This window comes from Colius striatus, chromosome 8 (genome assembly GCF_028858725.1).
Source record: "Colius striatus isolate bColStr4 chromosome 8, bColStr4.1.hap1, whole genome shotgun sequence".
NCBI classification, from domain to species: domain Eukaryota; kingdom Metazoa; phylum Chordata; class Aves; order Coliiformes; family Coliidae; genus Colius; species Colius striatus.
The window spans coordinates 19,677,692-19,690,848 of NC_084766.1; the positions used below are offsets into that span (position 1 = coordinate 19,677,692).

A 13,157-nucleotide genomic window follows, 5' to 3' on the forward strand; every position below is an offset into this window, starting at 1 on the left:
GGCAGTCATCTTTCCTCTCTCTGAATCTTCCAAAGACTGAGACAACAGTTTTGAAGAGGACTGATTGCCTCACTAAAGAGTGGGCTGGAGCACAAAAGGCAACCTGAAGGTGCAGTTTTCATCAAGTTTATTTGGATTGACTTGAAATCCAACTGGTTTGAAGACTGTTTTTTTTAGTCAAAAGAGCTGAAGTGAGAGATGTGATTAGATATTGAGGAAGAAGACAAGATGAAATGGGAGAAGCAAGATCAACTCCTTCACCAGCAGTTTCCAGTGAAAATTAAACTTATCATAAAATTGCACTCTTATTTCACAGAAAGAAGAGCTAAGAGCTTCTTTCACAGCTAAGAGCTGTCACTCCTGACTTTTGAAGAAAGCTCTGTGGCCAGAAACAGGAACTTGCTGTCATCAGTGATATGCAGACACAAAGAGGTGTACCATGGGTTTTCGGTTAGGAGTTTTTCAGCAAGGCTGCTTTCAACCATAACACACTAGTTTGTTGAAGCAGAAAAAGGAATACTTTCTTTGGCCAAGAGCATCCTCTAGAATGATTTCATAGTGAAAAATTAAGCAAAACTACTTTTCCCAGGGAAAAGAGACAAAACCCAACACAACAAAAAACCTCCCAAACCAACCACAAAATAGTAGTCACTGAGGGTGCTTGCCCACTATGCAGGTGGTAGATTCAACTTCCCAGTCTAAATTCAGTGCACCACAAACTGGAGTCTCAGGTACCACAGGACAGGATGTTAGCCAAAGAGGTACCAGGTAATCCATGAGAAATCTTGTTGTGCATGTTCATATCTTTCTCCTTTTATTCTCCATGAAAATACTTTAATCCATTCTGAAAAAGAATATAAGAATCTTCTTGAAAGCCACTGAGTTTTCTACAAAGAAAAGCTATTCTCAATTAGTTGGTAATAACCCTTGCCATACCTATCAAACGACAATGCTTTTCACCTATCTTCTGAACTTTTTTACCACTCTCTTCATCAACTCTTAAAATCTTAGTCTTATCAGAGAATGATCTCTGACTCCACAGAGAAACTTGAGTATCTCATCTCACAGTGCTGCAAAGACCAGAGAATAAAACTAGACAGAGTGTATTTTTCACAGGGTATTAAAAGCATCAGCTTCCTAAAAGGTGAGACCTTGGGAGCATTTAAGCCATCAATACTCCTTAAGACATTCTCAGAGAACAATTCCTGTGCTGCTTACACACTGCATTACACCACTCTGATATGCACTGTTACCCCAGGCTAACATGATTGCTTTGTTGCACCCCCTAATCAGTCAGCTGCTGTTTATTACCAGATTAGTACTCCTCTCCCAAGTAACCTAGAGGTTTTTTCTATTCAGAAATACAGCTGCTGTGTGATGATTACCCCAAATGGTTAAAGCTGGCACTTGACCTTATACTACCCTGATAATTTTATAAAACATCCCCCTCCACCTGCTAATGTGCACTGCAACATGACAGAAACTTGAGCCCACAGCTTACCCTGCAATTCTGCTTTGAACTCCACTGTGAAGGAGGAAAGAATTAATGGGTTAAAAGAGGTACAGAAATTGACATAGTTTCCCCAGAAAAGAGGATAGACACACCCCTGCCAAGGGAAGTATTTTGGGAAACCCTGACACCGCATCTAACACGGGTTTGACTATAGAACTGTTTTGCAGTCTCTCATGTCCCTAGTTAACCCTTCTACCAGCTGTACTATACAGCTTAGAAATGAACTTGATGAAACATGAATAATACACAATGCCCATCATTAGTTCTTGTTACTCATCAGAAAATCAACACACGCTCTGTTACAGTGTAGGACATGCTGTTAACTCTAATCCCTGCACTCTGAGGAAGCAGCTCCCATTGCCAAGTTTTACACAGCCTGCAGCAAAAGAAAAGTGGGCAGATCCCAGCAACAGTTCCAGCAGTGAGGATGCTAAAAGTATTAACTATTGATCATGCACAAGGTTTTTGAAGGTAATTGGTATCACATACTTTAGAAAGCTTTGGACATCTCCTCTTTGCCAGATAAGTTGCTATCAGGACACTAGGGGAACATTTTAGGAATGCTGCACTCTGTTCCCAATTGTTTGTTAAAGCCCTGTTGCTTATAAGCATAGTAAAATCCCATATCTATATATACAGCTACAGAATATACCCGTATTCATAAGACTCCCCAACTCAGTTAGGATGACTTAAAAAAAAAATTGTCTTCCCTTTACAAAGTATATAGTCCTAGTTTACAGAGGGAGAACAGAGGCACAATTAGGTAGAGATATGATCATGGTGATACATCCAACAGAGGGGAAGATGAGAAGTGATGAGAAAAAATAATTATTTGGATCCTGTAGGATCATTCATGCTCCCCTTCCTATCTGGCATCCATTTAAGAGCTGTTCATTGTGTGGGTGTTCTACAAGCTGGCAATCACACAGAAAACAGACATTTCAGAACACATGCAAAAATGAAAAGTCATTTATGCCAAAACCTACATATGTATATATAGCCTAATATAACCTGACAGGTTGGGCAAGAAGTGTAGACTGACCACTTTCCCACCTAGAACCAGGGAGTAAATTCAAATTTGCATGAAACTCAACCAAATTCATCTGTGGCTCAGTTAATTATTTCAGATCTCTTCCAGAACACCTGTGTTCAGTCACAATCACAATCACCCAAGTGCTTTCACATTCCAAGTCCACGATATAGAAGATGTGTCTTGTTCAGTGAATGCCACTTACCAGTAGATCTTCCACATAGGCAGCACTGTGGGCCCAATGCCTTGCTGTTTGTGTGGCTCTGCCTATGAGGGCATAGTGCAGTACAAGAAAGAAGACTCACTAACAGATAGCATACAGTGATAAAGGAAATAAAAATAAATATCTTCTCCTCAGTAGCTTCTTATGTATCAAACAGAATGCTGTGACTAAGTTATTGCAAAATTCTGCCTGCTGCTGTAATTTAAATCCTTGCAGCACTGCTTGTTTTTGCACTGCCTGATGACAAACCGAGAGGAGCAGAAACACGGGTATTTTAAGTCAGTCTGATGAGTGAGTAAGAACAAGTAAAAATACAGGTAAAAGCACATTTGCCTCCTCAACAGTAACATTCAAATATAGAGAAAAGTGTTGCCCATGTTGCCCAGTACAAAAAAAAAAGCAGGTTAAAGTAATTAATCTCCCCCATCAACAGCACCAACACTGGGGAGAAACAGACAATACTAAGAAGCATGGACAAGCAGTCCATGCAGGAGGAACCGACTGTGAAGGTAATCATGACTAAGTCAGTGCACTCACATAATTAAAACAGTTGCATTTGCCTCTCTCCTCCTTTCCAGGAAGATAGCTGAGGCAGTTCATCTTTCTCACTCCACTGGTCTCACATACTAGTGGTGCAACAGCTTTATTCCCAGTCTTTAGAGATCCCCTCCAACCCCTACCATTCTATGAGATGTGGTCACCTCTAAATACTTCCAAAATACACTTCATTCTAATCTACACACAGTGACAGTCCTCTCCCAACTATAACTAGAACTGAGTAAAGCAAATACAATTGTTCCTATTCTGCAACAGGGAATTTGACTCTAAATATACCCTTAATATACCAAGCCATGCCACAGGAAGCACTTACCGTGGGAACTAATATGATATTAAAAGTTTTACATTAAGCCCATGCTGATGGACCATTATATTTTTTTACCTAACAAAATTTCAACCTCTCTTCCCTGATAGGTCATTTATTCTCTTGAACCCTTTATCTAAAAGTGAATAATTTTGAAGGATTTCTTCTCCCTCTTACCTCTCTCCCCAGATTTGGGGGGACTAATATACAGGAAAGAAATTATATCCAGATACTCTACGCCCCTTTTCTATAAGTTCTGTATTGTGCTCTGTGCCAGCTTCTCCCATAGCAACCAGAAAACCACATCAGTTTGGGAGACCACAGAGCAAGGAGCCCCATCCAAACAGAAAGAAATCAAGAAGCATGGTGCATCTCAACCACTACTTTCATGAGGTACCATGGCAGCAGTTATTTCCAAAACAAAGAACACAAGTGGTCTGTCAAGTCCCATTTCCCTGTCTCTCTGGGTAATCTGGTTAATGTATCAGAATGCTTAGAAGTAAAGCTCAATTATTGTTAATGACAATTGAAAGGAATGAGATGATGTTATGTTGGAAGTACAAGGAAATGCTGGCCTACCTGGGGCAATTTCAAAGAGATGTTTCCCTGGTTCATCAGGATTAGGTGGCAGCTCATTCACCTGATTGCCTTGCAGCAGTATCAAACCCTGTAACGGGACACAAACACCAGTGAAAAGAGAAAGGTCACAAAAAAGATAAGGAAAATATAAACATAACCAATATAGCAAATTTAAGCCTCACTCTTCCAGTGAGCCCATCTCCTTTCCATCCTTCTGAACAGGAAAAGATTGAGCTGGTCATGCTCCTGCCTCACCTGTCCTTTCTCTCATGCTGGACACTTCTGCTCAAATAATCTTTCCTCTGGAATAACATGAGCATGCATAGATGATTCTCCTTGGTTTCCATAACTATCCCTAGCAAAAGTTCCATCTCACATTACATCTATCCTTCCTTCACCCTTTCATTTCTGGTTGCAGCCTGCAGAAATGAGATAGCTGGAGTTCCCAAGTTCAAATGCTCCTAGAATTTAGGTTCATTTTCACTCAGAACCCAAACATAATTTACAGAACGTACTCCAGTTTGGGAATTCTGCATAGCTGGTAGTATAGTATCTTCAAAGTGAACAAAATAATTTTCATCATAGATTAAAAGCTGAAAAAGAAATCATAGGAAGTTCTTGTAACAAGGGTAGAACAAAACCAAACACATTATTTATAACTCATTGTTTCTCCATTTTTTTTAGTTTAATCTTTGACATTTTGAAGAGTTTTGAGCTATCATTCTTTAGCACATACACGCAGTAAAACAGATAAAAGGCAGGAAGAACCAAGATTCTCAAGAGTTAAGTCATGAGGAATGTAATCAGTAGTTCCTACTCCTCCATTGAATTACCTTGAAATGTAACCTGGATCCAAACCATTCCTTGCTGACTCATCTCTGTTGACCACCAGTCTCAATTCACCTCACTGTGCATTCATCCTACCCACATTGCTTGAGCTTTCCTATGAGGATGTTATGGGTGATGGTGCCAGAAGCCTTGCTGAAGTCAAGGTAAATGACATCAACTGCTCTCCCCTGATCTAGCCAGCCAGTTGTACTCTCATAGAAGGCTATCAGGTTGGTCAAACAGGATTGCCCCTTTGTGAATCCGTGTTGAGTTCCTGTGATAACCATCTTTTCCTTCATGTGTTTTGAGATGGTATCCAGGATGAGCTGTTCCACCACCTTTCCAGGGATGGAGGTGAGGCTGACCAGCCTGTAGTTTCCTGGGTCATCCTTCTTGTCTTTTTTGAAGACTGGAGTGACACTGGCCTTTCTCCAGTCCTCCACAAACATTTGAAAGTGATGGCTTAGCAATAACATCAGCCAGCTCCCTCAGCATTTGTGGATTTTCTTACATTAATAAGATAGAAATGTACATATAGCAATGAAAACTAACACAATATCAGTCGATTCCATCTGATCAGACTTTCAGAGCTTCAGGTACTGTCTTAAAGCTGACAACCATTATTTTCTGTCAGACAACTTAATCTTCTTAAATGCTAACAACTATTGTTGTTGTTTACCTGTGTGTTTGAGTAAGCCCCTGCGCTGCCTCAACACCAATGCACGCAGCCTGGGGAATAAGCAGCAGGAACTGGAGGTGTGGGTGTGGATGTGGGGCTACGACCTCATGGCGGTCACAGAGACATGGTGGGACAGCTGCCATGACTGGAGCACAGCCATGGAGGGTTATGTATTGTTCAGGAAAGACAGACTGACAAGGCGTGGAGGTGGAGCTGCTCTCTATGTGAGGGAGCAATTAATGTGTACTGAACTGTGCCTGGATGGGGATGAGCGGGTAGAGTGCTTATGGGCAAAAATTAATGGGCAGGGCAAGGCAGGTGATATTGTTGTAGGAGTTTGCTACAGGCCACTTGATCAGGAGGAGGATGTGGATGAGGCCTTCTACAAACAGCTGAGAGCTGCCTCAGGATCACAATCCCTGGTCCTCATGGGGGACTTCAACCACCCTGATATTTGCTGGGAAAGCCACACAGCCAAGCACACGCAGTCCAGGAGGTTCCTACAGATTGTTGACGACAACTTCCTGTCACAGATGATCGAGTTGTTCTGCTGCAGCACATCTATATCTGTGCTACCTCAAATGTGCATTTCAGTCATTCCATTGCTATTCAGGTCTTCCTTCAAGCACGTACAGTCCAGGAGGTTCCTACAGAATGTTGAAGACAATTTCCTGTCGCAGATGGTCGAGGAACTAACAAGGAGGGATATGCTGCTGGACCTGGTACTGACAAATAGAGAGGGCCTGGTTGGGGATGTGAAGGTTGGAGGCAACCTCGGCTGCAGTGACCATGAGAAGGCAGAGTTCAAGATCCTGTGTGGAAGGGGCAGGACACAAAGCAGGATTGTGACCCTGGATTTCAGGCAAGCCAACTTGGGGCTCTTCAACTTGGACGGATCTCATGGGATATGATTCTAGAAGACAGAAGTGCCAATGAGAGCTGGTCAATCTTCAAGCACCACTTCCTCCAAGCCCAGGATCATTGTGTCCCAATTGCTCCTCAAAGGAAAGCAGTTCATAGAATCATAGAATGGTAGGGGTTGGAAGGGACCTTTAGAGATCATCTAGTCCAATCTCCCTCAGAAGCAGGTCAACCTAGATCAGGTCACATAGGAACATGTCCAGACATGTCTTGAAGACCTCTAAGGAACAAGACTCCACAACCCCTCTGGGCAGCCTGTTCTAGTGCTCCATCACCCTCAGAGTAAAATAGTTTCTTCATATGTTTAAATGGAATTTTTTGTGTTCCAGCTTCATACTATTACCTCTTGTCCTGTTGATAGACACCATTGAAAAAAGGGATGCCCCAATCTCCTGACATGCACCACTTAGATATTTGTAAATGTTAATAAGATCTCCCCTCAGTCTCCTCTTCTTTAGACTAGAACAGCCCCAGTTCCCGCAGCCTTTCCTCGTATGAAAGATGTTCCAGTCCCCTGATCATCTTGGTGGTCCTGTGCTGGACTCTCTCCAGAAGTTCTCTGTCCCTCTTGAGCTGAGAAGCCCAGAACTGGACACAGTACTCCAGATGAGGCCTCACCAGGGCAGAGTAGAGGGGGAGCAGAACCTCTCTCGACCTGCTGGCCACACGCTTCTTGATGCATCCCAGGATGCCACTGACCTTCTTGGCCACAAGGGCACATTGCTGGCTCGTCCTTACCAGTGTGCACCTCATTTAGTTGTGCAAGAAAGTTGCAGCAAGTTGAGCTGGTAGTATATGAACTGGTAGAAGAGTCGAGAAATAAGAGATCAAGAAGAATGCCTTTTAAGAAAGGAAAACAGAAAAACTTCTGAAAAACATGACAAGGCCTATCTCTGAAAGTATTTTTAAGGTCACAAGTGTATGTATAGCAAATATCTTCAGGACAGCTTCTTGTGCATTTTTCTCTGCAAATGTCAGCAAATTGTGCTGAGCTCCTCTAGCTTATATAAATGAATGTTTTAGGGGATGAAATGTTTTTCCAAAGGGTAACAACGTACCTAGTTCACAGCTGTCCCAGTCTCCCTGACATACTATAGAGAACTCTAAATAAACAGAGCTGAAAAGGCAGAAAAAAACAATTCATCTTAGCAGGGAAAGTGTATAAATTCTGACAGTTGGTGTCACTGGTTAGTTTCACTGGTAGAAGGACATTACTAAGTTTAATCAAATTGATGTATCTTTGTCCAGCAACCACTCAGACCTAAGTATCAAAATTGGTTGGGAGGTAAAATAACGATGCATTAAATCAGTTTAAATTCCTCAAAGTCTAACTTGGTATATGTCAAAGCATGCCCGAGAAATAAACTTCAACTCATGACTAAGTTATCCTTCCATCCCTTAGGCTTTGTGAGCCCCAGACAGATGAACAGCTCAAGGGGCAGGCAATAGGTTACAGATCTTCCAGTAAACTGGAGGTTCAAATCCAATTTTTGATAACAATGTCACCTTGCACCCTTTTGGGACCTTGATGCATCAAGAGACAATCTTATGACAAGTGTTCATGCTTTAAAGGTACTACCATAGTCTTCCCTAACAAGTCCAGTTGAGAAGCCCTATCCTGTACCAAGCTCTGTGGAGCCAGGGTTTGGTAAAGAAAAGTTCTGACATAGGAAACATAAGCAGGAAGCTTCCTTTACTTGACTGAGTCCATTAAACAAACGGTAGCAAAACAGTGATCATCCTCATTCTGTTACTATTCTCATACTATTACACAGCACTTTACTCATGGTTACAAAGGCTCACAGGATGGGAGGAATAGTAGGGATCAAAACTTCAGGTATGCATTTCTGAATCCCAGGTCAATGATGATGAACTGAGTATACGTACATGAGACTACATGAATGTAAGAGCTAAAGGGATTCTTCATCCTTTAACGGATGAAGGGGGAAACTTGGTGAACAAAGATCAGGAAAAGGCTGACGTACTTAATGCCTTCTTTGCCTCAGTCTTCAATACTAAAACCAGCTCTTCTCTGGGCACCCATGCACCTGAGCTGGTTTGCAGTTCACTGAAATTAGAAGACATGCTGAAAGCACTTGAAAGCTTACAGGAAAACACTGGAAAGGTAACATGACAAAATTGCAAATGTATCATAAATTATTCTGAGATGGTACAGAAAGTATCTTGTACAGCATCATCTTTAGATTCCAGTGGCCAGAACACATTCTAGAAAATTCTGACATTTTCTAGAGTGCAGAATTCAATCCTATTGCAGAGGCATTAAAGCCTTTTATCATATCAAGTCAATACTGGCAGAAAGGTTAATGAATTAGCTGCAGAGTGGCTTCTGTTCCTCTGGAAACCAGGGAGAGGTGCATACTACCTCCTACCTTGGGAACAGAAACAAACCCAAACTTATTTTAAAATCCCACCTATATATTGACAGAGCACTAAAAGCTCTTTCCAGTTGAGTCCTCCCTTCCCCCTTTCCTCATGGAGGAACCTGAGAAAATACTCAGGAAAAGCAATGGCTGCAAGATCACCCTTTAACCTTTGGCATAGAAGTCAGTCTCAAAGAGCAGGTTGTGCAACTGCAACTATGTATATGGCACACAAATATAGACAATTTCAACAGTACTTCATAGATCAAGACCACAGAATAACTCCTTTTCACTCCAGTAAGCCTGTGCCATTCTCCTGTAATTAGATTAGATCTCCATCTTTTCAGCATTATTTTCTAGGAAAGAATATCTACAATCCCCTTGAAGGACCTGGAAGCACAGGTTTTTATTAAAATAGACAATGCAATATTTATAAACAAAAATACATTGTTTAAGGCTTTTCTTTTGAAATATTAGGGCATTTCACTTGACTTTGTCAGATAAACAATATGACCCTCTTTCAGAGTACATATAAATAATCAAGTAGGCAGACCAATGGGAATTTCAGTGAAGCCATTGATTTAGTTTTTGCATACAAGCTTGCAGGCTGTACTTGATATTTAAAACAAAGACTTAAAAGAAGCATGAGTATGTTCAGAGCTGAAGGAAATTAGGGATAAATATCAACTGATGAAAATATCTGTATGACCTGTAACAAAGACCTCCCAGAATCACAGTTGTCTTCCTAAGCTGTATGGGCATGCCTGTGCCAGTGTCCCTTCATTCCAGAGAATCCCAAGCAATAGCTATCTGCAGGTTCCAAAAGTAGATCTCACCTGTGGGATGCATACAGTCCTAGCTGAATTCAGATGTGAATCCTAGTTTCCAACTGTTACAAGAGCAATCGGGACATGATCCTCTATCATCCTATACAAAAAGGCTTCCTCCAGTGATAAATATATGGTTCAAGAAACCCTTTCCAACATGACTACCTCAGGCAGCTCTTTCCTCATTGTGTTCACTAATACATTTAATCTCTCCTCATGCATTGTATGGGAAGATAAGCTGCTTGCCTTGAAAGTGCAAAATCCAGCTGTTGCTTGCAGAGTCCTGAGTAACAAGTTACATCATTGAGTGTCCAAGTCTCTCTAGCCTTTATACAGCAGACTCTCCATAATGATGGATCAAATCCCTGATTAGGTAAGTGCAAGACACAGCCAACATCATCATGCCTCTACAATGCATGTGTCAGGCTCACAGGGGAAAATTCATTCCAGTCTCACTCTGCAATGAGATTTATGTGTAACAGGCATGCAGCTGTATCAAGCAGCTTAATAATAGGCTATAATGATATTACACAGGCTGTCTGTCACTCTGTAATGCCTGTACTGACTCATCAGGAGGCAGCAGTACAGGGACATCGTCTGGCTTATTCAATTATGTTCCCTCTGTTCAATGACTCTGGTTAGAGGCCTGACAGACAAAACAATGACTACATGAAATATGCTGCATAATATACTACCAGCAGCTAGGAAAACCCATCACTCAAATGCTGAAAGAACATTTTACAAGTGTATTGAAGAATCTGAATAAGAAATTCCTCATCTCAGCTGTAAGCTTTATCCCATCCTGTAGCACAAACCCACCCCTCCATTCCCTCAGGTGCTGTAGACGTAGAAGGGTCAGAGAAGCAGAAAATCATCCTATATTTAGTGATGACTCGAATCTGACAATTGCAATGTCCTCAGCTCTGCACTTACCCAGTGCAGGAGTATCATCCTCTTGTTATAACTTGTTCTAGAGAACCACATTTAATTGTAAGAAATTGGTGCTAAACTAGAAACACACTCACAAAAGGCATGTGAAGGAGCAAGAAGTTTGTAAAAAATTTCAGCAATTAATACTTGTGTTAAGATAGACATACTTGTGTGAGGTTCACTTCATTAAACACTGTTTAAAATAGTCACTACTAAAAAGTTACAAGTTAAACATGCTACATGCCCATGGGAACACTACACGGTGCCTTTTACCCTTTATCACCAGCAAGCTGCCCTACAACCACTCAGTATATAGTTCAATAGAATCTCCTAAATATTTTTCAAGAAAAAAATGTGCTTTGGAAAGCTTTCTTGCACACATATCCGAGAGACAAACTGATACAAGTGATCCAAACCTACAGCTCTGAGTAGCCCTACTGTGGTTGCTGTTATCGAATTACCTAACCATTAGCTGACCTCTTCACTCTTTCCTAGTCCCTAAACATTCTGATCCTATCCCTTTCTTTGGTCCATTTTGTTTTTATGGTCTAGTTTTAGATGACTCTAGGACACTGCACAGCAACACTTAACCAGTACCTTCCTCCAGAAAAAGTGTTCTTCTCTTTCATACATGCTCCTCAAAGTCTAAGAGTTCTGACCAAGGCAAACTTCAGTTTAATTTCCTCCTCCATTATAGAAGGTCACATTGTTCCTCACTCAGATAAATCAGTTTTCGCTGTTAGATACACACTCCTCCTTCCAGATAGGCAGCACAAAGCCTTGCATTAATTTTTCCTCCTCAAAATTTACATAGAAAAGCAGTAACTCCCAGGTGTATATAAAACACACTAAAACACATATTATAGCTCATTCTCAACTCCTGCATGTTGGTGTGTAACAAAACCCACATACTCTACCCACACAAGTTAGTCTTAAGCAGCTGGCTCACCTCTCTGCTTCACAATGGATTACTTGGGAAATAAAGCGTCCCAGGTGAACAAGCAAGATTTTTCATTCCTGCTTCAGTAATCTGGAACTCCATAGCTCTTCCTGTCAGACTCCAGTTTCACAGATGACCATACTAATATTTGGAGGTCAGCATGCCCTCGTAGGTAAACAAACACCTTCTAACCTTCTCCCAAGTTCTACTACTTGCCTAGGCAGCACCTAAGTCTCCCTGAAGTATCTCTTGCATCTGAACCCCCTTAAGTGTATATGTTTTTTGTCAGGATAGAGAGCAACTGAAATGAGCTGTCAAAGCAGTGACTGTGACCCACACGGAAATCACAACTAATACACCCTGGAGTTCTCTAATCATACCTGAGGTTTAGTCTCCTCTTCATCTTTGTAATAGAAGAGCTGTTCCCCACGGAGTACAAACCACCGCTGCTGCCAGTTCTTCATAATGCTCCTTTGCTTCTTCAGCCAGCCGCACTTCAACACTCGTTCTTGAGGGTTAGGAGAACAGGGTCGGGAGGGAGACCCAATCTGTTCACCCATCACCAAACTCTTCGACCGGGCTAAAAAAGCAATTACAGAGTAAATGAAACAAAGAAATAAGGGTAAGAGCATACAGAAATACAGCTAAAACAGCTAAATAACTGTTCCATACTTTCTTCTCAGACAGGGATAGACCATTACATATATGCTCCCTCTACAGGTACTTGTTTTTCAGGGTGTACATTCAATATATGTATTCAGTATCATGATAGGCAAACACAAGAAAAACAAAAATATTTTGGTACTGCTCACTCTAGCAAACTTCTAAGTGAAACAACACTTCCACCAAGGCTCTACTACTCATACTACCTTTGCTTCGTGGCAAGTCATTACGGACTTCCACTTTTACATGGGAATAATGATACTGCTCTCTCCTAAAGGGATATTTACCCAGAACAGATATATAAAGTGTGATGAGGAGGGACAGAAAAGAAGGAAGGAAAGAGCATAAGAAAATATTCTCACTCCACACACTACCACTACTGGGGTGATAAGCCAGTGAAACCAGCTGCCACAGGAAAAAAAAATTCAAACCAGAAAAATTCAAGAAGGGATTAGTCACATACAGAGAATTATTAGTCACCTCACCTTTTCAGGGCTTTCTGACATTGAAGAAGCAAAAATACAATGCAAATAAAAAGAGACAAAATCTAGAAAAAAACATGGCTGTCTCAGGAAAGGCTCCAGAAGAAGAAAAGAAGTTTATTGCTCCTTTCTTCCTCTTCTCCTCCCACATGACTGCAGCAAAAGTACTGAAGCTTGGGACAATTAAACTAGTCTGGAGTAGCACATAATGATTACATATTGCAGACAGCAAACTAGTCCTCTAGAATGGATAGATTAGATGACCTCATAGATCTTTCTCCACCTCTACTTCCTCTGGA

At 41.3% G+C, this 13,157-nt stretch overlaps 1 protein-coding gene across 1 annotated transcript in view; it reads right to left on the bottom strand.

Annotated features, from left to right (window-relative positions):
- ARHGAP22 (Rho GTPase activating protein 22) overlaps nucleotides 1–12,291 on the bottom strand; it is a 125,772-nt gene extending 113,481 nt beyond the window's left edge. Inside the window, exons 1-2 of the mRNA XM_062001341.1 lie at nucleotides 12,094–12,291; nucleotides 4,208–4,295 (exon numbers count right to left, since the gene is read on the bottom strand). Of these exons, the coding sequence (XP_061857325.1) occupies nucleotides 4,208–4,295; nucleotides 12,094–12,273 (268 nt within the window). The 5' untranslated portion in view covers nucleotides 12,274–12,291. The remainder of the gene's footprint in view (nucleotides 1–4,207; nucleotides 4,296–12,093) is intronic.
- Between the last annotated feature and the right edge of the window lie 866 nt (nucleotides 12,292–13,157).